The following is a 24,073-nucleotide window of genomic DNA, read 5'->3' as shown; positions in this document are numbered from 1 at the left end:
TGCTTTGCTGCAGGAGGGACTGGTACACTTCACAAAATAGATGACATCATGAGGGAGGAAAATGATGTGGATATATTGAAGCAACATCTCAAGACATCAGTCAGGAAGTTAAAGCTTGGTCGCAAATGGGTCTTCTAAATGTACAATCACCCCAAGCATACTTCCAAAGTTGTGGCAAAATGGCTTAAGGACAACAAAGTCAAGGCATTGGAGTGGCCATCACAAAACCCTGACCTCAATCCCATAGAAAATGTGTGGGCAGAACTGAAAAAGCGTGTGCGAGCAAGGAGGCCTACAAATCTGACTCAGTTACACCAGCTCTGTCAGGAGGAATGGGCCACAATTCACCCAACATATTGTGGGAAGCTTGTGGAAGGCTACCGAAACGTTTGAACCAAGTTAAACAATTTAAAGGCAATGCTACCAAATACTTATTGAGTGTATGTAAACTTCTGACCCACTGGGAATGTGATGAAAGAAATAATAACCTAAATAAATCATTCTCTCTACTATTATTCTGACATTTCACATTCTTAAAATAAAGTGGTGATCCTACCTGACCTAAAACAGGAAATTTTACAAGGATTAAATGTAAGGAGTTTTGAAAAACTAAGTCTAAATGTATTTGGCTAAGGTGTATGTAAATTTCCGACTTCAACTGTATGTAGCACACCCTTTTGTTTATCCATTTGCATCTCACACGATTATACATTAATTTTCAAATTTCAATAGCTCCTTGGTCATGTGGCCAAACTACTTTCAGAACATCCAGTCACTAGCCTTATATACTGCACACCGTTTAGTTCTTCCATTGCCATCTCAGGTGATTTTACATTAATTGTTCTGTTTTTTATTGTTTTGAAGTTTAATAGCTCTCTGGTCATGTGACCTACAACCCTCAAACTGCTGTCAGAATATCCACTGGGTAGCCTTATATGGAGCACACCCTTTTGTTTGTCCATTTTAATCTCACACAATTTTACATTCAATTTCAATGTTTTTTAATGATTCTAATTTCAATAGCTCCTTGGTCATGTGACCTACTGGACCCAAACAAAGTTCAGAATGTCCACTGACTACCCTTCTATATTGCACACCCTTTAGTTTGTCCATTTTCATCTCAAACGTTTTTACATTCATTTTTCAAACTTTAGAATTTCAATAGCTCCTTGGTCATGTGACCTGGTGGCCTCAGTGGGCCTACACATTGCACACCCTTAGTTTGTCCATTTTCATCACACACGTTTTGAGATTAATTTTGTCAACTTTCTAATTTCGATAGCTCCTTGGTCATGTGACCTACTGACCTCACCCATGTTCAGAGAGTCATTGTTACTCCTGCCGTTTACCTGCACTTCATCAAATTGATTCACTTTGACATTCAGAGCACTGGTCAGAAATCACATCATGTCAACACCCACCTCGAGCCTTCGCGATGCTTTGTTTTAATTAAACAGTCAGATTCTCCTGGTCCGCACTAGTTCTAAGTCAGCCGATGCGACCCGCCGGGGACCCAGCACGAATGGGGCCGGTCCAGAGTCGCCACCACCAACCACCGCCTTTGGCCCGCCTTTGGACACCACGACGAACCCTGCACGCAGCCCCTTGCAAGACTACGCACGAGAGACCGTGGGATGGTCCGCACAACAAACTTCCAACGGTGGCGAGAGGAGGGCGACGGAGGGCGACGGAGCAACTGCTCCCCCAGCCACAGCTCGAGCCCCACTTCACACCCCAGTCCGACCGACCTAGCCCTTAGGCCAAATTTTATTCCGAAGTTACAGATCTGACTTGCAGACTTCCCTTATACATAAGGATTGTTCTAACATGCCAGAGGCTTGGAGACCTTCTGTGGATATGGGTACAGCCCGGCGCAAGGTTTATACCCTCTCCCCCGGATTTTCAAGGGCCAGCAAGAGCTCACCAGATGCAGCCGGAACCGTGACGCTTTCCAGATCTTGCGTCCCTCTCTTGGGGTGAACCCATTCCAGGGCGCCCTGCCCTTCACAAATCGGTCGCATTACCGCACTGGACGCCTCGTGGCACCCATCTCCACCAGTCCATGGACATTCTGAAAGTAGTTTGAGGTCAGTAGGTCACATGACCAAGGAGAGCGTGAAATTAGAAAGTTTGAAAAATTTATGTAAAAACGTGTGAAATTAAAATGGACAAACTAAAGGTTGTACAATATGGAGGCCCACTGAGTGTACATTCTGAACCTTGTTTGAGTCTAGTAGGTCACATGACCAAGGAGTTATTGAAATTAGAGACATTGAAAAACATTGTAAATTCAGGTAAAACCTTGTGAGACGAAAATGGACAAACTAAAGGGTGTGCAATATAGAAGGGTAGTCACTGGACATTCTGAACCTTGTTTGAGTCCAGTAGGTCACATGACCAAGGAGCTATTGAAATTAGAAAGTTTGAAAAATGAATGTACGAAATGTGTGGGACAAAATGGACAAACTAAAGGGTGTGCAGTGTGTAGGCCCACTGATTGTACATTCTAAACCTTGTTTGAGGTCGCATGACCAAGGAGCTATTGGAGCTATTGAAATTTGAATGTAAAAACAGTTTGTACTTTGTTTACGCTCCCTAACTAATTCAATGTTGCTCACATTGCCACAAGTTTATTAGCTTTGGAAAGTTAATTATTGTCCAAATCGTGAAAATAAGACCTGTGCAATGTAGTGCGCAATTTTTCCAACATCATGACACTTATATGGAGTCAGTGGCTCAAGTGGTTTGAAAGCTATTGAAGATTGAAGGCGAATATCTGTCGAATATCCAACCTGAAACGGTCTTTACCTCGGTTCAACACCACTGATCAAGCGGGGTAATAGTTTCCTTGTCAACCGTACTCGACTAGTGAAGTTTAACATCTCTACTAGATCAGTGAATAGGGGAGCTCCGCAATGTTGTATACTTTCACTTATACTATACACACTTTACACTAACGATTGTCAAGCCTCACTCAAACCACGAATTCGTTAAATACATAGATGACACCGATTTTCCAGACCAAGCCTCCCTTCAAGGTCTTGACAGAGAAACAGCAAAATGTGTCGAGCGGTGCGCAGATAACTTTCTTGAAATAAACGTTAAGAAAACAAATAGATGGAAATAGATTTTAAAACGAACAAAACTGCACTGCCCCCAACGAAGATCAATAAGGAATCAGTCGATAGAGTGACCACATTGAAATATCTGGGAATCAAAATAGACAATACACTGACATGCAATGACTGTGCCCTTGCAAAAATAAAGAAATTGCTACAGAGTATGTTTTTTTTTAACGCAAACTGAACCCTTTTAATGTCGTCGCCATCTCCTGAAAATGTTCTATAAATCTGTCCTGCAGAGTGTGCTGTCCTTTGGTCTCTGATATGCGTGTTTGGAAACATGCGAGCGCAAGACCAGGTCAAGCTTCCGCGCTTGATCAAGACAGCGTGAAGGATAATTGGTATAGATCTAGAATCAGCCACCAACCTGTACACAAAACTCATCCTCTTAAAACTTGAAAGAATTTTACAGGACAGTACCCATCCCCTCCACTCAAAACTCAGTCACGGCAGCAGCCGGACAAGGGGAAAGAGACTTCTTCAAAAGAAGATCAAAACAGATAGATATGGGGACTCTTATTTCAATGGCTGTACAATGGATAGTCTGTTGGTCCCTCTAGTACACAGCATATTGTACTTTCAGTGTAAATGTGTAAGATATAGCACTTTCAATTCATTATATTGTGTAGTTTCTGTGTGTTCATGTTTTATGTACCATCTTTTTAAGCACATGACCAAATTAATTTCCCCCTGATGTGATAATAAAGTTGACCTGAACCTGAACTTGTAGAATTTATTATGTCAAATAAGATGAGGGTAATTTATTTTATATGGTATGCTTTGTCAACACGTTTAGTAATAGAATATTATCAATTAAATTATAATTAATTTCACACATTTGAATCTCTTCCAGTGTTGTATTACATCATATTAGGTTAGTGGCAAGGCCTCAACGTTTTTGGCATACCCCAACCCGAGGAAAAACACAACACAGCAATGTTTTTTCACATCTCTAATGTCTCCCATTTATGAAATGGATGGTTGTGAAAAATATTTTACTGCAAAAGTGATTCATATTTATAGGTAGTGACACACACCCTAAACTAAAAATGTGCAGAATAAACAATGCTAAATGATAAACAATACATACAGTTATACATGTTTTATGATGTTGTAGCTATTGTACTCTGCTCTGAGTTGAACAAGTGGGCTCAGACATCAAAATTACAGAAAATATGTTTATGTAGATGAGAGGCATTTCTTCCGCATTGTGTACAACACTCATGACCATAAAGGCTGTTTTGGTATGAATATATTTTATTCCGAATCATATTGCCAACATAATTACACTCAAACATGTTTTCCTGCAAATAAATTGCCATGGTTTATTTAGTATGGTGTTATTCTGTCTTCTAAAGGGTTTCATGTGGCTCTTGTTATAACTAGGACTATGAGTGGCACTGACATACCTCTGTTGTGTTTGAATAGCTGAAGACAACTAGCTTTTCAATGTGTGTTCCTGTTTTTCAAGACACAAGCACATAGTAGCGTCACCAAGTTACAGGAAAGCAACCTGTAATACAACAGTCAGCCACTCTAGTAGCGTATGTGCGCAGCTCTAACATCTCCCCCCTATTTTCTCCACTGAAACTAAGTGTGCAAGGTTGATTCATCTTCTTTGAGGTGACCAGGACATGAGCGTGTCGTAACAGGGTGAGGAGACAAAGTAGCCAGTAGTGGTTGTAGTTTTGGTACCTGACCAGGTTGCACAGCTAACTGGTCATTCTAGGCAAGCTGCAGCGACAAGGGCTGTATCCTTCCTGTATGACTGGTAGGGTATTCAGGGCTGTGTGGTGATCAGTTTCCATTTCTACAACAGTTGAGTGCAGGCACTGGGCAGATGCAGCTTGCATGTCAACTAGACCCATTGATTAAATGGAATGTTATCTCAGCCTGAATGAAGCTGGGGATACTCCAGTAGTGGAATGGTTGGTTGTCTGGTTGTGAAGGATAATCTGTGAAAGACTGTCACATACAGCCCTGCCCTTAGATCTTTCCAACACCTGATTGACCTGTGATTGGAGTTTTTTTTATGTTGAATGTGGCAAAAAAAAGTCCTTTAGGTCACAACCTACATATTTCATTATATTCTTTTGGACGTCGGGTAGGATGATTATTCGGCTGATATTTACTGTGGGTAGTTGGCTGTGATTATGGTCTGGGGCAGACCCATTAGGAGATGAGGAGAATGACAGAATCTGAGGGTGATCTCCGTTTACCTAGAGTTTACTTAGCATGTAGGTCATAGACGACTATGAAGTGTCCGTTTTGAGGAACATAGCACAGCTCCACACACATACATTTGAAGATGATCCCTGGGCTTTGATGGCAGGAAAAAGGGGTTGTAGAGATGGTGGATCTGATCAAGCATGGTGCACAAAGAACACTATCTCACAGTCAATCCCCAGCCACGATCAGAGCATTTGTTTAAGTTTGACCATCCTTGTTTTATAGGGATGTTGGGCTTACTGAACAGTTTCCCAGACCAATGCACGAGTCACATCAGCATGAGAGCTCATTCTATAAATGCAAGTCCAGTTCAGGTGTCACATGGGCCAGCCAGCCATGGGGTGGTAGCAAAATAGGTACATGAGGGCATTGCACAACAGCACTTTCCAGATGGCATTTTAGTTGTTGAATGGCCTGCTGCCAGTCCAGTTCCTTGGGGTCTCGTTCTTTATTAAAACAAATAAAAATCAAATCGAAGTTCATGGCTGTGTACACAGATTTGCAGGTGTTATAGTAGGTGCATGTAATGAACCCAAGGGGAGACAGAGAGCTGGTTTCAAGTGCAGGGCGCAGCAGGTGTTTATTGCAAAGGACCACAGGAGGAGGCAGGTAGCTGGTTCCAGGGGCAGGCAGAAGGTCATACACAGGAGGAAGCAGGTAACTGGTTCCAGGCAGAAGGTCATACACAGGAGGAAGCAGGTAGCTGGTTCCAGGGGCAGGCAGAAGGTCATACACAGGAGGAAGCAGGTAGCTGGTTCCAGGGGCAGGCAGAAGGTCATACACAGGAGGAAGCAGGTAGCTGGTTCCAGGGGCAGGCAGAAGGTCATACACAGAAGCAGGTAGCTGGTTCCAGGGGCAGGCAGAAGGTCATACACAGGGGGTCCAAAAGGACAAAAGTACAGGCAGGGAAAAGGCTAGTAAAGTAGTCTGGGAGATCAGGCAATAGGTAGATAACAGGAAAGCTAAAATACAGGCAGGGATTAGGCAAAACTATCATACACAGGAGGCGTAACTCACGGGAACCCCAGCACTCTGAAAGCCATGTGTCCCAAAACAAACAATACCTCACAGTGAGGGGTGCAAAGAACTGAACTAAATAGTGTGTGATAATGACATACAGGTGTGTGAACAGGTGATTAGAATTCAGGTGATTGGTATCTGAGCTGTGTTCAGCGGATCTAGGTGTTTGAGAGTGTGAGCTGGAAAGTGGGCTGGGAAGTGAGCTGCATTCAGGGAATCTACGTGTTTGAGGTTGTGAGTTGGAAGCAGACGTTACAGTGCATTGAAATGCTTATGTTACTAGCTCCAACACTGCAGTAAAAATACAATACAAATACACAAATAATATAAAATCTAAACAAGAAATTTAAAAAATGACAGAACGAGTCCAAATTAACAATCCAGAGTTAATATATTAGACTGAGCATGTGTATGGTTTTCAGTAAATCCCCTGGTTTTCCATATATCCTGGTTGTAGGATTTCAGATTTCCTGCTTATTCTCTCCTGATTCCGGGATCCTCCAACTGGGATTTTGGGAAAACCAGGGCAGGTGCAACCCAAAGCATGTGTCAGAATCCAGAATATAAATATGTGGTGTGTATTGACAGTATATAATTTGTAAGGAACATGGTATGTACAATAGTAGGTATATTATGATGAGCTATGTCCAGAATACAGTACATACAGGTAACGGACAAAACAATGGAACTACTTGAGTAAATAAGGGATTCAAATTATATTGAAAGCAGGTGCTTCCACACAGGTGTGGTTGTGAGTTAATTAAGCAATTACCATCCCATCATGCTTAGGGTAATGTATAAAAATGCTGGACAGGACATTATTTTGGCTACAGTACCATGGTTATGCCCCCATAGAATGGCAATGACCTCCTCCACAGGGCACTGAATGGTTTGATGACCATGTAAAACACACTGCATGTCATGGCCGTCTCAGATCAGATCTCAACCCAATTGAACACTCATTTGGAGATTCTGGAGCGGCGCCTGAGGCAGCATTGTCCATCACCATAAACAACACACCTAATGATACCATTTCTCAAGGAAGAATGGTGTTGCATCCCTCCAATAGAGGTCCAGAATCTATGCCAAGGTGCATTGAAGCTGTTCTGACTTGTGGTGGCCCAATGCCTTATTAAGACACTTTATGTTGCTGTTTCCTATATATTGTCAGTTACCTGAACATACACAGTATATCAGGTGACCAGTGTTCAATGACTCTGTATACATGGGGCATTTGTCTCAAGGTGCAGGGGAGAGTACTGGGCAGGTAGACCGGCTAGTGATGGCTGTTCAACAGTCTGATGGCCTGGAGATAGATGTTTCTCAGTCTCTCGGTCCCGGCTTTGATGCACCTGTATCATCTCTGTGTGTTAGATGGTGAAGATTTATAAAGGACCTGCTTACGTCCTTGATAAATCTTCTTGGCCTTCATTTGACACTGAGTACTGTAAATGTAAATATACTGCCAGAGGGGGGACTGAGTGTGGAGTGGGCTTATCAAGGACAGTTCTGAGATTCAGGTGAGGTGTGTTGAGGTGTGTTGGTTCAATGTGGTGAACACCTGCTGTATAAGCTTGTCATCATAGGTGGTTGCATCCTCCTCATAAACCATAATGTCACCAAGTCAACATGTACAGCAACTCCAGGGAAGACTGGGAGATTGACATTGATATGCACAATTTCTATTACATGTTAAGGCCCAAGTTGATGGCATTTCTTGTCAATGAGTGTCAGGTTGAATTTGTTCATTGTAGTGAAAACCTGCCTTATGTGCTTATCATCATGTGTGGTTGCATCCACCCCATCCACCACCTACGGCAACTCCAGGACAGCCAGGATGGTGGCAGTTCAACCCAAACAGCCTAAGAGTGCAACGGAACATCCCAATGCACATCAGGAATAAAGTGAGCAAGCGAAAGGTCATGTTAGATTTCAGGCAGCCGTATTGGACTAGCAATGAATCAAAGCTTACATCTAAATAATGAGGTGACTTAAGAGCCCAGTCCTGGAGGCACAAGTTATACCACAGTTGGTATACCGCAAGTTGTAGAGCTAGGGAGAGGGTGTACAGGGTTCTCTTTCCTTTCATTGATCCTCAAAGAGGCTAGTGACTTGGAATACTTTGTTGTTGCCATGCCAAGCAGTCTGCTGCCTTTTATATATCCAGACAATGGTGTTTGAGTGTCATTATGGAAGGCCTACTGGATACCCAACTTAATTGAATTAAATGAAAATGGTATTGAGTACAGGTCATAAGTACAGTACACAAATCTGAAAGACGTCTCTAATTTAAAACGTGTATACAGGTGATTAAACCACCATTTATTGGTATTGTGGCAGCCATATTGGATTTTGGACGCCATAATGGATTTGGAGTCAAATCTAGGTGGGCCCCCCTAATATAATTGCAAGAGGCTGAAAATATCAAATCTACCGAGAAATTACCGTTTTCACTCTCAGCTCACTTGTTTTCCTTAAAGACGATTAGATTACAATATAGCCACAACATCCTAAATCATGTGTAACTGGGTGTATTTATGTCAGGCAGAACCATACAGCACTGAATGAGAGCACATTTGACTTGGAAAGTTGCCTATTAATCAGCTACCAAAAAGTTAAGCTTACATTCATCCTAAATACATAGTTGATATTTCCACCTGTTGTACCTCTGTGTTTACAGGTCTATATTTCACTTGCAATAATGGGTTACGTGAGCTAATATGCCACCCGTGTTGATTAACCACTTGATTTTGTGCATATAATTTTTTAAATATGATTCAAACATGTTTCAGCAGACTATCTGAAATATAACAAAATGGTGTGATAAAATATTTATATTTACTAATGCTGGCAGTAGTAAGTAAGCTCATGTTGAGAACTCTACATTGTGATCATTTGTTCAGAGCATTTAGACAGACAGACAGATCTTTTTCAGAGCTGATCTGATTGGTCAAAAGACCAATTAGTAAAAAAGAAAATCTGAATTTGGCTGCCTGTCTAAACGTAGCCTAATTAGCCTACTTACCGACAGTATTGCTGCCTGTAAGCCAGTTAAGACAACTGTTCTCCTGTGTTTCTCTACACCAGCGAATGAATGAAACATTTGTGAAGGTTTCACTTCAAATTAAGAAAATAATAACTACATATTCAGCTCAAGAAGAAAATTGACCTAATAGGCTAATCACAACACTGTCTGACCTCTTCTTCAAACCGTCGCACAGGTCATGACGCTAGCATCTTATCCAATCAAATTCCTTTGGCCTGTAATCCATTTTTGTAGTTCTCTAATATACAGATGTATTTTTCACAGTTGTGAACTCAGGTAACATGACTTGGACAAGAGTCACAAATTTGATGACTTGAGACTCAACTTGGACTTGGGGCCTAAAGACTTGCGAATCGCCTTTGACTTGAGACTGGTGACTTGAAATTATCTGGCAAGGTTGTGTAACGTTTTGTCACTCATTTTGTGGCACAAAGCCCGTGGATTACTCTCCATGCAGCAAGAGACAGTAACCGCAACAAAAAAAAGCATGCAAGAGTGAAACACGTACTCTGTCCTCTGATTGGACCATTAAACTGTCAATCAACACAGGTCTGGTGAGCTCCAGGCAAAAGCGACATAAGCGATCTTTTAGTGTGCCCACTAGTTAGTCAAGCCAGCTATCTAAACTTGTAGTAATCATGGCCGAATACTGACTGTGCACAAAGGGCACGTGCCCAGGGACCCTGACCTCTACGGGGCCACCATTGATTTTGTTAGTCACTCTCACTCAGATACCATTTACATTGCATAACTCAAAATGTAAAGATTTGGAGGAAATTAGCTTTAATACTGCAAAAATATATCTCCACCCATTGGTAAATTTGTTGGAATTGTAGTAAATTAGCTGTAAAACTTCAAATTTGTTCTCTCTGGACCATGGAAAATTGTGTAGTTATTTTGTTATAACCAAATGTCACATCAGGCTCAGGCTAAGGCTAGAGCCCTGTTTTCTGTACAGCTATTGGATCGGGGGTAGGGACAAATGTCAAATTGTAGGGAGAGAGGATCCACATTTTTGGGGTGATCAATAATATTAACTGTTTACTTTGCAAGCTCAACAGTAATTGGTTATCAAGCAATGGAAATCTATATTCCATCTTATAATAATTGCTAGCGTTTCATCATTCCATCCCCATAACCTCGGGGGCGGCAGGGTGGCCTAGTGGTTAGAGCATTGGACTAGTAACCGAAAGGTTGCAAGACCAAATCCCCGAGCTGACAAGGTAAAAATGTGTCGTTCTGCCTCTGAACAAGGCAGTTAACCCACTGTTCCTAGACCAGTTAACCCACTGTTCCTAGGCCGTCATTGAAAATAAGACTTTGTTCTTAACTGACTTGCCTAATTAAATGAAGATATGAAAAATCATACCCCTGAACATCAACTCAGTACTGGTACCTTTAGCTCTTGAAAACACTTCTCTGTATGTAGGGTTTTCAGATGTTACATTTGCCCATATTTAGCTCCATGTGAACTACAATTCCGACGATGTGTTTTAACGTTTGTAAACATCAATAATCATCGCATTCAAACCGATTTTCAAATGATATGTTGATATGCCCCGTGTCTTTTATACCAGCGAGAAAGAATATTTCAAATAAAAAATATACACTTACTGTAGCAGTTGTGCATAGATCCACAAGCTGTGTGTGCTTCCAGTTGATGAACTACACTTCCTCCCCAGTTATGCTTACACACAGGTGTTCAGAGCACACTAGAGAGCTAAGTGGTTGCCTCGGTCTTCCGTAAACAAGCGATGTAACATGGCGATATGGCCGTGTGGGAAGACTAACCCTAAACTTATAAAGGTGTGTCGTAATTTAAAGTTTTTTATAATTATTATTTCTTCCTGATATGAAAGTTTCTTATGTTTCCAAATATGTACCGTAAGTGATGCGTGTTAATGTTAAGACTAGTGTTGGGGCTCTTAACAAAACTCCCCCGGCTATCAATGGAATATGGCACCCTGTGTATATAGCCACGCTATCATTACTCATTGTATATTTATTATTACTTGTATTATTTATTTTTCAATATATATATATCCATATACAGTACATACACGTACATACACATATGCATACATACATACACATACCTATATAGACATACATACTTTTTTAGAATATACCTTTATTATTCCCTGCAAACCCCACTACCCTTTCCCCAATTGGAGTAAACTAATAAACAATAACACTTAGGCTTCTACCTTCAGTTTATACATCTTATACACATTTTACAGACACAATCTATTTTACAATAGTTATATTTTGTTTGTTTATAGTCCTTCCTTTATTTCTGATGTCCATTCAGTTTGACTTGTATTTGTAACTGCTATTTCACAACATTTCCGAATGTACTTTTATTATTACATGTTACTATTGTTCTATTATTTCTCTATTTTCTTTCTCTCTGCATTGTTGGGAAGGGCCCACAAGTAAGCATTTCACTGTTAGTCTACGCCTGTTGTTCACTGTTAGTCTACGCCTGTTGTTTTCTTACCCTCTGAGTAGGTCCGATGTTTATTGTGAACATGAACGTTCACAAGACTCATGAGGTAGAAGTTCTGTTTATTTAATTCAATGTATGGTTCCTCTGTTCATATTTCCCGGGTTATGCCGTAGTTCCATGTGTCTGTGCCTGTCTCTGTCATTCTTGTTGTGAGTAATAGGAGAGCCTCAGTGTGCATAGAAATAGGCTACAAGGCTTGAGGGCCCCGCTTTGGAGTCCTTACGTTGAATAAGAGAAAATTATTGTTACAATTATTAATGGTGATGAAATATCATAAATAATCATTACGTCTGATTAAGACGAATGTACCAATGTAACAATTTACGTGGAAATGGCCTTTTACATTGTAGAACCAGTTTATTGGTTATAATTGCCAATTGGGTTTTCATGGTCCTGGGAGGGGCCAAGTGCTAATTTGTCCATGTTTGAGCCTCGATTTCTATTTAGTTTCTCAAGGGGAGGCTGTACATCTTGCCCTCTACCTGTGTCCATTCAGATAGGACAGGTAAATTCTGATACAGTATTTGTTTTGAGCTATTGTCCGTGTATTTTTGGTCAATCTACTTGTATATTTTGTATGATATGGCACTTTTTTTTTTTTACTTGACTTGAGAATTGACTTGAAAACTTGTGACTCCACTCTAAAGTGGCTAGTGATATATTTTACATAATTTCCCATCAATTCCCATTATTAAAGTGGCTGGAGTTGAGTCAGTGTGTTGGCAGCAGCCACTCAATGTTAGTGGTGGCTGTTTAACAGTCTGATGGCCTTGAGATAGAAGCTGTTTTTCAGTCTCTCGGTCCCAGCTTTGATGCACCTGTACTGACCTCGCCTTCTGGATGATAGCGGGGTGAACAGGCAGTGGCTCGGGTGGTTGCTGTCCTTGATGATCTTTATGGCCTTCCTGTGACATCGGGTGGTGTAGGTGTCCTGGAGGGCAGGTAGTTTGCCCCCGGTGATGCATTGTGCAGACCTCACTACCCTCTGGAGAGCCTTACGGTTGTGGGCGGAGCAGTTGCCGTACCAGGCGGTGATACAGCCCGACAGGATGCTCTCGATTGTGCATCTGTAGAAGTTTGTGAGTGCTTTTGGTGATAAGCCAAATTTCTTCAGCCTCCTGAGGTTGAAGAGGCGCTGCTGCGCCTTCTTCACGATACTGTCTGTGTGGGTGGACCAATTCAGTTTGTCTGTGATGTGTACGCCGAGGAACTTAAAACTTACTACCCTCTCCACTACTGTTCCATCGATGTGGATAGGGGAGTGTTCCCTCTGCTGTTTCCTGAAGTCCACAATCATCTCCTTAGTTTTGTTGACGTTGAGTGTGAGGTTATTTTCCTGACACCACACTCCGAGGGCCCTCACCTCCTCCCTGTAGGCCGTCTCGTCGTTGTTGGTAATCAAGCCTACCACTGTTGTGTCGTCCGCAAACTTGATGATTGAGTTGGAGGCGTGCGTGGCCACGCAGTCGTGGGTGAACAGGGAGTACAGGAGAGGGCTCAGAACGCACCCTTGTGGGGCCCCAGTGTTGAGGATCAGCGGGGTGGAGATGTTGTTGCCTACCCTAACCACCTGGGGGTGGCCCGTCAGGAAGTCCAGTACCCAGTTGCACAGGGCGGGGTCGAGACCCAGGGTCTCGAGCTTGATGACGAGCTTGGAGGGCACTATGGTGTTAAATGCCGAGCTGTAGTCGATGAACAGCATTCTCACATAGGTATTCCTCTTGTCCAGATGGGTTAGGGCAGTGTGCAGTGTGGTTGAGATTGCATCGTCTGTGGACCTATTTGGGCGGTAAGCAAATTGGAGTGGGTCTAGCTAGGGTGTCAGGAAGGGTGGAGGTGATATGGTCCTTGACTAGTCTCTCAAAGCACTTCATGATGACGGAAGTGAGTGCTACGGGGCGGTAGTCGTTTAGCTCAGTTACCTTAGCTTTCTTGGGAACAGGAACAATGGTGGCCCTCTTGAAGCATGTGGGAACAACAGACTGGGATAGGGATTGATTGAATATGTCCGTAAACACACCAGCCAGCTGGTCTGCGCATGCTCTGAGGGCGCGGCTGGGGATGCCGTCTGGGCCTGCAGCCTTGCGAGGGTTGACACGTTTAAATGTTTTCCTCAAGTCGGCTGCAGTGAAGGAGAGTCCGCATGTTTTAGTTGCGGGCAGTGTCAGTGGCACTGTATTGTCCTCAAAGCGGGCAAAAAGTTATTTAGTCTGCCTGGGAGCAAGACATCCTGGTCCGTGACGGTGCTGGTTCTCTTTTGTAATCCGTGATTGACTGTAGACCCTGCCACATACCTCTTGTGTCTGAGCCGTTGAATTGAGATTCTACTTTGTCTCTATACTGACGCTTAGCTTGTTTGATTGCCTTGCGGAGGGAATAGTTACACTGTTTGTATTCGGTCATGTTTCCAGTCACCTTGCCCTGATTAAAAGCAGTGGTTCGCGCTTTCAGTTTCACGCGAATGCTGCCATCAATCCACGGTTTCTGGTTTGGGAATGTTTTAATCGTTGCTATGGGAACGACATCTTCAACGCACGTTCTAATGAACTCGCACACCGAATCAGCGTATTCGTCAATGTTGTCGTCTGACGCAATACGGAACATATCCCAGTCCACGTGATGGAAGCAGTCTTGGAGTGTGGAATCAGATTGGTCGGACCAGCGTTGAACAGACCTCAGCACGGGAGCTTCTTGTTTTAGTTTCTGTCTGTAGGCAGGGATCAACAAAATGGAGTCGTGGTCAGCTTTTCCGAAAGGAGGGCGGGGCAGGGCCTTATATGCGTCGCGGAAGTTGGAATAGCAATGATCCAAGGTTTTTCCCACCCTGGTTGCGCAATCGATATGCTGATCAAATTTAGGGAGTCTTGTTTTCAGATTAGCCTTGTTAAAATTCCCAGCTACAATGAATGCAGCCTCCGGATATATGGATTCCAGTTTTAATTTAGTCAGTGTACCTGCTCAAGGTCCCTCTCCTCATCCTCCTGAAAATTGAGGACCAGCTCCTTCTTGTTTTGCTCTGTCTGCAACCCCATGCAAGCCTATAGAGACACTTCAGTCATCCATAACTCCACACACACGTAAATTATCGTTAACACATTTCCTCTAGCATTGTATTGGTTTTGAACTCAACTGCCGGCCTGCAACACGATCTGAACCAGTGATATAACCCCGGGCATTCTGGCTCTGGGTGTGAAATGGGAGAGAAAAGAGGGGAGAAAAAGACTCAATTGTATTTTTTATGACCTGTGTCGACATCAGGTATCAACGTGAAGTTCTGAAGTAAATGGTATAGCAGTGGTAACAAGCTCTCTGGCATTTTATTCTGTTAACCCTCACTGCCCCTGATATGTTCATGGAGGATTGGGACAGGGCTTTTGTAGGTTCTCTCATGCTTAGAGGAGAGATGGTGGGGGTAAAGTCTTGATGTAGGCAGAACCAGGGGCTTATGTCCTGTCTGCTCTGCAGAGGAGGAGCCTGTGGGGATTCACCCCGGTACGCAGTGACTTTGAAGGGTGACGCCAAACGACCCACTGCAGGGGTCCACTGCTGACTCGAGCACTCTCTCGCTCTCCGAAATGTCTATCTATGTGAATGAAGTTTCATTATTACCTCAGAGGCAGCTAAAATAACAAAAAACAATATCATTGCCATTTTGTTATATGTTTGTTCTGTTTACCCTCACTGCCTCAGATGCGTTCATGGAGGTTTGGAAAACAGTAATCATATATTATTAAAAATTTTATGTCAACGTCTGTAAACTATTTTAACTGGACCTGTCCCATAGATTAGATATCTATGAATTGTTATGTCCTTATCTTTCACCAAATTGCAGACAAGATGTTGTTCAGATGTAGTCGCTGTATCATTTACTTTCTCATTGCTCAATGAGGATTTGAGAAGTGATTCAAGGTCATAGTGATTAATAGTAGTCATGGGAACAGGATCTCATTTGCAGGAGCAAAAGCCGAGTCACTGTCTACAAACTAAGGACACATAGAAGATGGAAGAGAATACAGTTAACGGTTAAAATCCCATCTCAGCATTACCATAATAGGATCTAGAATTGTAAAAAAGAACAACAACCAAATGGCTAGCTGTCTGACCTTGGTGAGTACTTTGATTCCCATGAGGTCTATGAAGCAGACCCCTGACAGGTCCAGGATGAGTGTGTGGAAGGGGATGGGCTGAGAGTCCAGGATGACAGGGGAGGCACTGGGCTGGTCTGGGTCACGGGACTGCTCACCCAGCTCATTATCACTACAGTGGAAGTTGACACAGCTGGTGGGTGATGGTGGCGGGTAAGGATTGCCGTTACCAATGTCAAAGTCGTTCTGAAGCTCTAGCTGTGATAAGGTCTAGACGTGGGAGAAGGAGAGCCACAAAACAGTCAACTTTAATCCAAGGGCAAAAATTACACTGGGATAAATCTCTAGCTTTGACATAATTTAATCTCAAATGTACAGTATGTTTCACATAACACCTTCAAAACCCAAAAGGCTTGGTCATACGGCCTATTTGTGGTCAGATCAGATGCCTTTGACCTGACCTGCGAAGCAGTGCCATAAAACAAGAGATTTTTGCGCATTCGCTTCTGCCACAGCGAACTTTCCTGCATCGCTCTCTCACCGCAGCTACCCCAGCAGGGGCATGCAATTGCAAAACCATCCACGGAATATAGCTGTTCACTAATATATTATGTTAAACGCACAGAAAACACTGGGCTATTCCACATCGGTTCAACGTAATTTCATTGAAATTAAATGGGAAAAAACGTTGATTCAACCAGTGTGCTCCCAGTGAGAAGTCTTTACGAAGGTTATATCTATACTGGACAAAAATATAAACACAACATGCAACAATTTTACTGAGTTACAGTTCATAAGGAAATCAAATTCTCTAAAATTATTTTGGAGGTGGCTTATGGTAGAGAAATTAAAATTGAATTCTCTGGCAACAGCTCTGGTGGACATTCCTGCAGTCAGCATGCCAATTGCACACTCCCTCAACACTTGAGACATCTGTGGCATTGTGTTGTGTGACAAAACTGTACATTTTAGAGTGGCCTGTGTAATGATCATGCTGTTTAATCAGTTTCTTGATATGCCACACCTGTCAGGTGGATGGATTATCTTGGCAAAGGAGAAATGCTTATTAACAGGGATGTTTTTTAAAAATCTGTACAAAATTGGAGTGAAATAATTTCTGGTATCCTTTATTTCAACTCATGAAACATGAGACCAAAACTTTACATGTTTAGTTCATATTTTTGTTCAGTATAGTTATATGTATCTACCCAAAATAAATACACTAAATCCCTGACCTGTGACCTCTTACCTGAGATCTCATGGTTACCAGAGAGCTGGGCTTCCTCTTCTTGGTTTCCTTGTTTTGCCTGTCTAACTCCTCCTGCTGTTTCTTCAGAAGCTTCTTCCTAGCCAGGAGAAGTTTACCTGGGTCCAATCCAGTCTACGCACAAACACACAGCAGATGGTAAATGGTTCTAAACATAATTGATGGCAGAGAGAGAGATATGGTCATCCTATAGTCATCGAGGTACCTTTTTGATGACCTTTCGTCGGAATATCTCTGTATTGGCAAAATAGAGAGGGGAGCAGTAGTTCATTATTTTCACCCCTTCTATACATTTCTCCTATAGAAATAGAACCATATATTTACAGACATACAACCTTGCTGTGAAAGAAGACATGAACGTAAATCCAAAGTTAATGGTGAACACAGTTTCACTACCTTGCTGTAGACCTTGGGATCTTTGTATATATCTGTGTCCATGATCTGAGCCATCTCTGAACCATTTCGACTGTGGAGAACAAAATAAATTACATCTAATATATTTCTTAACAATTAAAAACATGAGCATATCAAATATACCAGTTTGTGACTTTTGTGACACAATCAATGTTGTTTTACTTACAACTGGGTCTGAAAAATAACCATGAGGATGGAGAAGCTGACTCCAATGGCAACTCCATAAGGCAAACTCAGGAAGAAGGTGGCTAAAAATGAGACAACCCACACACACTGGACAAGATACGGGATCATTAGAGCAGTAGATTTGACAGTGTTTGAGTATCGACATCAGAGTTTACACTTAATCTGAGTTTTCTAGGCATGTGTTGGTCAGACAATGAGTAATGGATTTGACTCACACAGTCCAGTTTGCTCTTCTTCCAGAGGTAATATGGGTCAGAGAGTTGCAGCAGAGTGTTCTTCAGGTTGATCGCTATCAGGGCTCCCAGCACAGACTATAGGAATAAATGGTGATCAACACTCAGTACATTTTTTTCTTTTATGTTATTTCTACATCATAAACATGTATGATGTAAGACGAAACAAATACTTATTTTGATTTTCAACGCTCAGTGTTACTGGACATCAGTGATTCTAAACCAGGAGGTCTAGAACCCCTGAGGGGTCTAAGAGAGCTTTCAGGGGTTCCTCGATTTGAAAGTGCTTCAGTGGGCCCCCGGAAAAGAAATGGTTGAGAACACCTGCTGTACGTCACTGTTTCTATCTCTTTTGAATGCATCGAAACAAAGGTCCTCACCTTTGGTAGTGGTTTGAGGAAATGCCCCAAGGCCAGCATGGTGACCATGACCACCAGCATCACACACAGACTGGAAAACTGTGAAGAAGAACGAATAGGATTGAGTCTTTATTGAGACAAGATGCCAATACTACTACATACTAACTGTTGTGTCCTGAACAGAGCTCTGATGTTATTGTTGTTTTGTGTTTTTGTGGCCCCCAGGAAGAGTAGCTGATGCTTCTGCAAAAGGGGGATTCTACCAACAAAAAAAATGTCAGTCAATCAACCACAAAGGGAATTAACGAGTTAATTAGTATTAAGTGAATTGTTAAACATAAAAGTAAGAGGTGTGTTCAATGAATTCTGTGTTGTCTTGTGCCATTCAAAGTTTCTACATTGTCTTGCTTCAATGCTCCCTGTGTCTCAATGCTCCCTGTGTCTCAATGCTCCCTGTGTCTCAATGCTCCCTGTGTCTCAATGCTCCCTGTGTCTCAATGCTCCCTGTGTCTCAAGGCTCCCTATGTCTGACCTGTGATGTTCCCCCAGCGTTGTCTACTGCCAGGGTGACAGACAGAGCACAGCAGATCACATGGATCTTGAAGAAAGACCCCACGAAGTTACTGCAGCCCAAAGCCAACATCTCCTGCACAAGAACACACATCAGTGTTTATAGTACACTATGATGAGTAATGGAGATTATAGTCAGTTATAGTCAGAAAGCTTAGGCAGAAGGATTTGATGAGATTACAAACAAAAATATAATATGTTAAAGACACACTCCTTTTCATTTTATTTATCACCTGATTTACTTAACAAAAGGCTTATCTCAATAGGTGATCCAGGTATCCTCATGTCACAACAGGAAAAGTAACATTAAAAATTCAAATACTTTTTTTCCCTTTTTTAAAATGTAACCTTTATTTAACTAGGCAAGTCACATTTGACAATAATGTGGTGAAAAATAAACTTGACATTTTCTTCCTTTTTATTTTTTAAATTGATTTCACCTTTATTTAACCAGGTAGGCCAGTTGAGAACAAGTTCTCATTTACAAGTGAGACCTGGCCTAGATAAAGCAAAGCAGTGCGACAAAAACAACAACACAGAGTTACACATGGGATAAACAAACATACAGTCAATAACACAATAACACAACGAACAGTCAATAACACCTTCCCCTCATGCTTGTCCCCTATTCGTACCTGATTGAGATCCACATCGTAGCCATGCTTTGCTGCCATTGTCCTGCCTATAGCCAGGTTGATCACATAGCCCACGATAGCCAGGGAGAAGGCTGAGCTCAGCATCCCTTCCCACTGACTCACTGTTGGGAGGATCGGAGCAGGAAATCTAGGAGGAGAGGTTGAGATTACAGAACCTCCTTGTCAATGTGAGGATAGACTGTTAAACAGTCATAATAGCACACAATAACAGTCAACTTTTCTGGTGATATTCTGTGTCCTTTACCCTAGGGGAATCTTCCCCATTCTGTCGATGTGATACTTATCAGGCAGGTCCAGGGGGCCCGATATGGCTGTGGCCACCACCACCTGCGCAAAGGGAGGTTCTGGTTTAACCATTTATATAGTTCTTATAACTCCATAGCATAACCTCACATAGCATAGCATGATGTTATAACATGGCATAGCATAACCTAACATAGCATAGCATAACATAGCAAATCATAGCATAGCATAGGCTGGCATTACATGGCATAGCATAATATTGCATAGGATGTCATAGCATAATATAGTATAGGATGGCATAACAGCATATCATAGTATAGCCCAGGCTGGCATAACAAGGCATAGCATAATATAGCATAGAATAAGAGGAACAAATTAGAGTCCTCCATTACTCACAATGATGATCTCCATGGGGATGGGGAAGGGTAGCTTCTGGTGGTAGCGTGCACCCAGCTCCTTCACTGTTATAATAACCACACTGCTGATCAGAGCAAAGACCAGCGAGGCTATGTTGGTGTTAGGCAGGCCATAAACTATATCTTTAAGAGTCTGTGACAAAAAGGGACATTATGTGCATGGTTAGTGTAAGTAGCACTGTAGTTCTGCATGCAGATATGAAGAGCAAAGGTAACTTTTCATCAAATGAGGCTCACATTGATAGTGGCTAGTGGTCCACTGTAGGAAGGCACTTTGATGCCAAAGATGTACTTTAGTACAGAGATCAGGATCTGCAGTCCAGCTGCTGTCATGAACCCTCTGACGAAGGACTCGGACAGGTAGATGGCCACAAAGCCAAACTGCATCAAGCCCAGGCCCATCTGCTCAGACAGATTTTGTGCAACAGTTAATTCATTCACATTTAAGGTACAGTATGAGAGCTTAATACTTGCATTACCTCCCGAGACAATGCCTAGGCTTTATAGCGTAGAACGCTGACACAGTTGTGGCACACAGAATCACCGGGGTTCAAACCGCAGGTTGACATTTATTGGGATGACTCATGTACCAGAGGCAGCTCTGCAGAGTGGTCACTAGCTGGCACAGCTACAAAACCATAAAATCGGATCTAAACCTAGCTCTAACCTTAACCACACTGCTAACCCTAATGCCTAACCCATCTTTTCAGCTGGCCCATCTAGCCGAAATCGGTCAGTTATGCTTCTAGGGCAGGATTCTTGACAATAAATGTCAACCTGCGTTCTGTCACATATACTGTACAATGGTAAACTAGGCTTCTCTGTTGCTGCAGTACCTGTATGATAGCAGTAAGGCAGGCCAGCGTCCCAGAGATGCCCAGTCGAACCTCGTTCATCCTGTCCTCATCCATCACTGTGGCGTTAATGGTGGCATTGAAGTGGCTGAAGTCAGACTCAGGGGCCAGCTTCAGGCACTCCATGCCCACCATGATACTAAGCACAGCAAAGGTACCTGGACTCAGAGAACATTCCATTACACTTTAAGAAGATGAATCCTATGTCCTATGCATAAAAAACCACCCACCGAAGGACACTTCACTTCGTGACTATTCAAGCTTCAGCGTGTCTGGGACAATTACATCCTATAACATATGCTTTTGATTATGGTAAACTTACCTGGGACCATTTGATGAGCAGTGCCCATGAAGAAGTAGGGGATGAGAGGAAAGAAGGAGGAGTGGAGGCCATTGACAGGAGGTAGATTAGCCAGCAAGGCAAAGGCCATGCCTGTAAAAAATAGAAAATCAATTGAACAACCATAATCAAGGAAAATATTATTTCTGATAATTAACTGGAATATTAATGTTGAGACCTATTCATATTAATGTTGTTAAAAATGCCATGATTCACTTTGAAACTGTATTAGAAAATATTTATGTTTAGAGATTTATCTTAAAGAGAGGCTGAACTCAAAAACCAACTTCTCTGGTTGAAAATGGCCTATGTGGCATCAATATTAGTCAAAAACATTTAGTCTAGTGCCAACATTGACTGTAGTGTAAATAGGATAATTTTGATCATATAGTCATTATTGTCCAAAACTGAGATTTGTTGGTGCGTTCAAGAAAACTGGGAACTCAAAAAAAGAAAAGATTTGGAAAAATCATGACGTCAGTAATCTTCAGATTGGAGAAGTCGGAGCTCTAGAATGATGGCAGAGTTTCCGACTTGGATGATCTTTCAAAATGATTTCTCCCAGTCGGAGCTCGTTTTTTTCAGAGTTCCCAATTGTCTGGAACGCACTGAAGTCGGAGGTCAAAGATTTCCTAGTTCTGAGTTGTCTTGAACCATCATACAACTGAGGTTGCCACAGTTTACCTGATGGTTGGGTTTTGATTTTAAGCCTGCCCACATGGGACTACTGCCTGGCACAGTCTAATCACGGCTGGCACTGCGAGGCAGTAATCAAATTATCAGGAGCACAGCTGCCCAGCGTGCTGCAGCTCACGCTATCCTATTGCTCACCAGAATCAACCTACAACCCGCCCATTCATTTACAGAATGACAAACTAACCATTGACACGCAGCGCCTCAGACTTGTTTGACATCAATATATACAAGACCATTGTCGCAAATGTTGAAAGAACGAGAGTTGTTTTTTAGAAACGGGTTTGGGTTTTTTCCTACTCAAACATCCAACGATTGTCACAACTTGACAAGTCATCCACTCAAATGAGCCCAATGAGTACTGGAAAAACGAATGTGGAATTGGTAAGTTCAGTCCCTCTTTAATGTTAAAGGCACAGAACATGAATGGAAGAACACCAGAGGGAGTAGAATGAAAGACCTGCGCTGACCCCACTGATAACATCACAGAGGAGGTTCTCCTTCACCTTGTACTTGGGCAGCCAGCTTAGGATAGGCAGGTGTCTGAACAGCAGGGACTTGAGTCGAGACCCAGAGCACCTAAAGATACGCATAAACATGCAAGTCTGTCCCTATGGCCTCATAACATGGCTCCTCTTCCTTTGGTATAGTACTAGCCCAAGAATCACATCACAGATCTCTCGACAGGAACATAATGGTTTCAAATGTAAATGTCAACAAAAGTACTAAGGTTTTGTTGGATAAACTGTATTGACTCATGAAAGAGATAAACATTTGCTGGCTTTTGATTGTTAGCAGAATGTAAATACTGTACCTGAAGCATTTCTTCACTTTCTGTCCTATGGGGAAGGTCCGTTTCTTCATGTCAAACTTCCTATGGAAGTCTGGGAGCGAGTAGGCCGGCCTGTTGATCACATAGGGTGGCCAGTCTTGTTGCATGGCATCAGCCAATCAGAGGACAGTTAGACAGGTCAAATGATGCTATGATATGGTGTCATTAAATCTGCATTGAGGCCTTTGAATAAGAGATTATATTACATTGATAACATTGCATGACAACATTACTCAAAGGCTAGCCTGGTCCCAGATCTGTTTCTGCTCTTGCCAACTCAATTACTGTTATTGTCAAGCCAAACAACATACAGTAGCTTTAGAATGACAATTCCACAAGGAGTTGGTAAGAGAGGTGAAACAAACTGGTACTCTGGCTACTCAAAGGACACTCACACAGCAATAACTTGTTTCACGTGGCTTACTTGTTGGCATCCATAAACTAAGGTCTATAAATATTGTAAAATTCCAAGTAATTAGAACACATGGGAGGTAGTGGGTAGAAACATGTAACCTGAAGATGAATCATATTACTAACACTGAAAATAGAAGACATTTGCATGTATGGTTGAATTAAGCACAGTTATTTCCTGAGTGTAAACCTCTGCTGTTCTGCTGGGTTCCTAATCTAACCAATCACACAAACTACAGGCATATGGTGTCAAACATTAGCCCTTCTCAACTTACAATGACTATATTAAAACTGAAATAATACTGTACCTGTTCACTGGGAGAATGAGTGGCATCATTGACATTTCAAAATTAAATTAAAAAACATTTTTCCATAACGCAAGTAAATAAATAGAGATAAAGAGCATAACATATTTTGAGATGTGAATGCTCACATTTCATGAGTCTCAGAGGCCACGGGGAGAAACAATCATGTGTACCAGAGTCAGAATTGTTTTTTTTTCAGAGAGTTTAAAAGACAAAAGACCAACAGCAACTGTTCTTGTTGATGAGATGCTTTACATCATGCTAACCATTTTTCCAAACTCTG

General features: G+C 42.1%; 1 protein-coding gene across 1 annotated transcript; it reads right to left on the bottom strand.

Annotated features, from left to right (window-relative positions):
- Positions 1-15,849: 15,849 nt before the first annotated feature.
- LOC115132640 (solute carrier family 26 member 9-like) lies at positions 15,850-23,181 on the bottom strand. The gene is made up of 16 exons (XM_029665368.2): positions 23,057-23,181; positions 22,703-22,821; positions 21,532-21,642; positions 21,192-21,367; positions 20,593-20,757; positions 20,336-20,488; positions 19,941-20,023; positions 19,676-19,823; positions 19,003-19,116; positions 18,492-18,569; positions 18,094-18,189; positions 17,859-17,965; positions 17,672-17,744; positions 17,484-17,573; positions 17,261-17,392; positions 15,850-16,281 (listed from the first exon to the last, which is right to left on the bottom strand). Exons 1-16 carry the CDS (start codon positions 23,179-23,181, stop codon positions 15,943-15,945), a joined length of 2,109 nt encoding a protein of 702 aa, XP_029521228.2. The 3' UTR covers positions 15,850-15,942.
- Positions 23,182-24,073: the final 892 nt, after the last annotated feature.

The sequence above is a fragment of the Oncorhynchus nerka genome, linkage group LG7 (assembly GCF_034236695.1).
Source record: "Oncorhynchus nerka isolate Pitt River linkage group LG7, Oner_Uvic_2.0, whole genome shotgun sequence".
In the NCBI taxonomy this organism is placed as follows: Eukaryota; Metazoa; Chordata; class Actinopteri; order Salmoniformes; family Salmonidae; genus Oncorhynchus; species Oncorhynchus nerka.
Note: the sequence above shows the minus strand (reverse complement) of the source record. Positions and strands in the feature narration are given on the sequence as shown.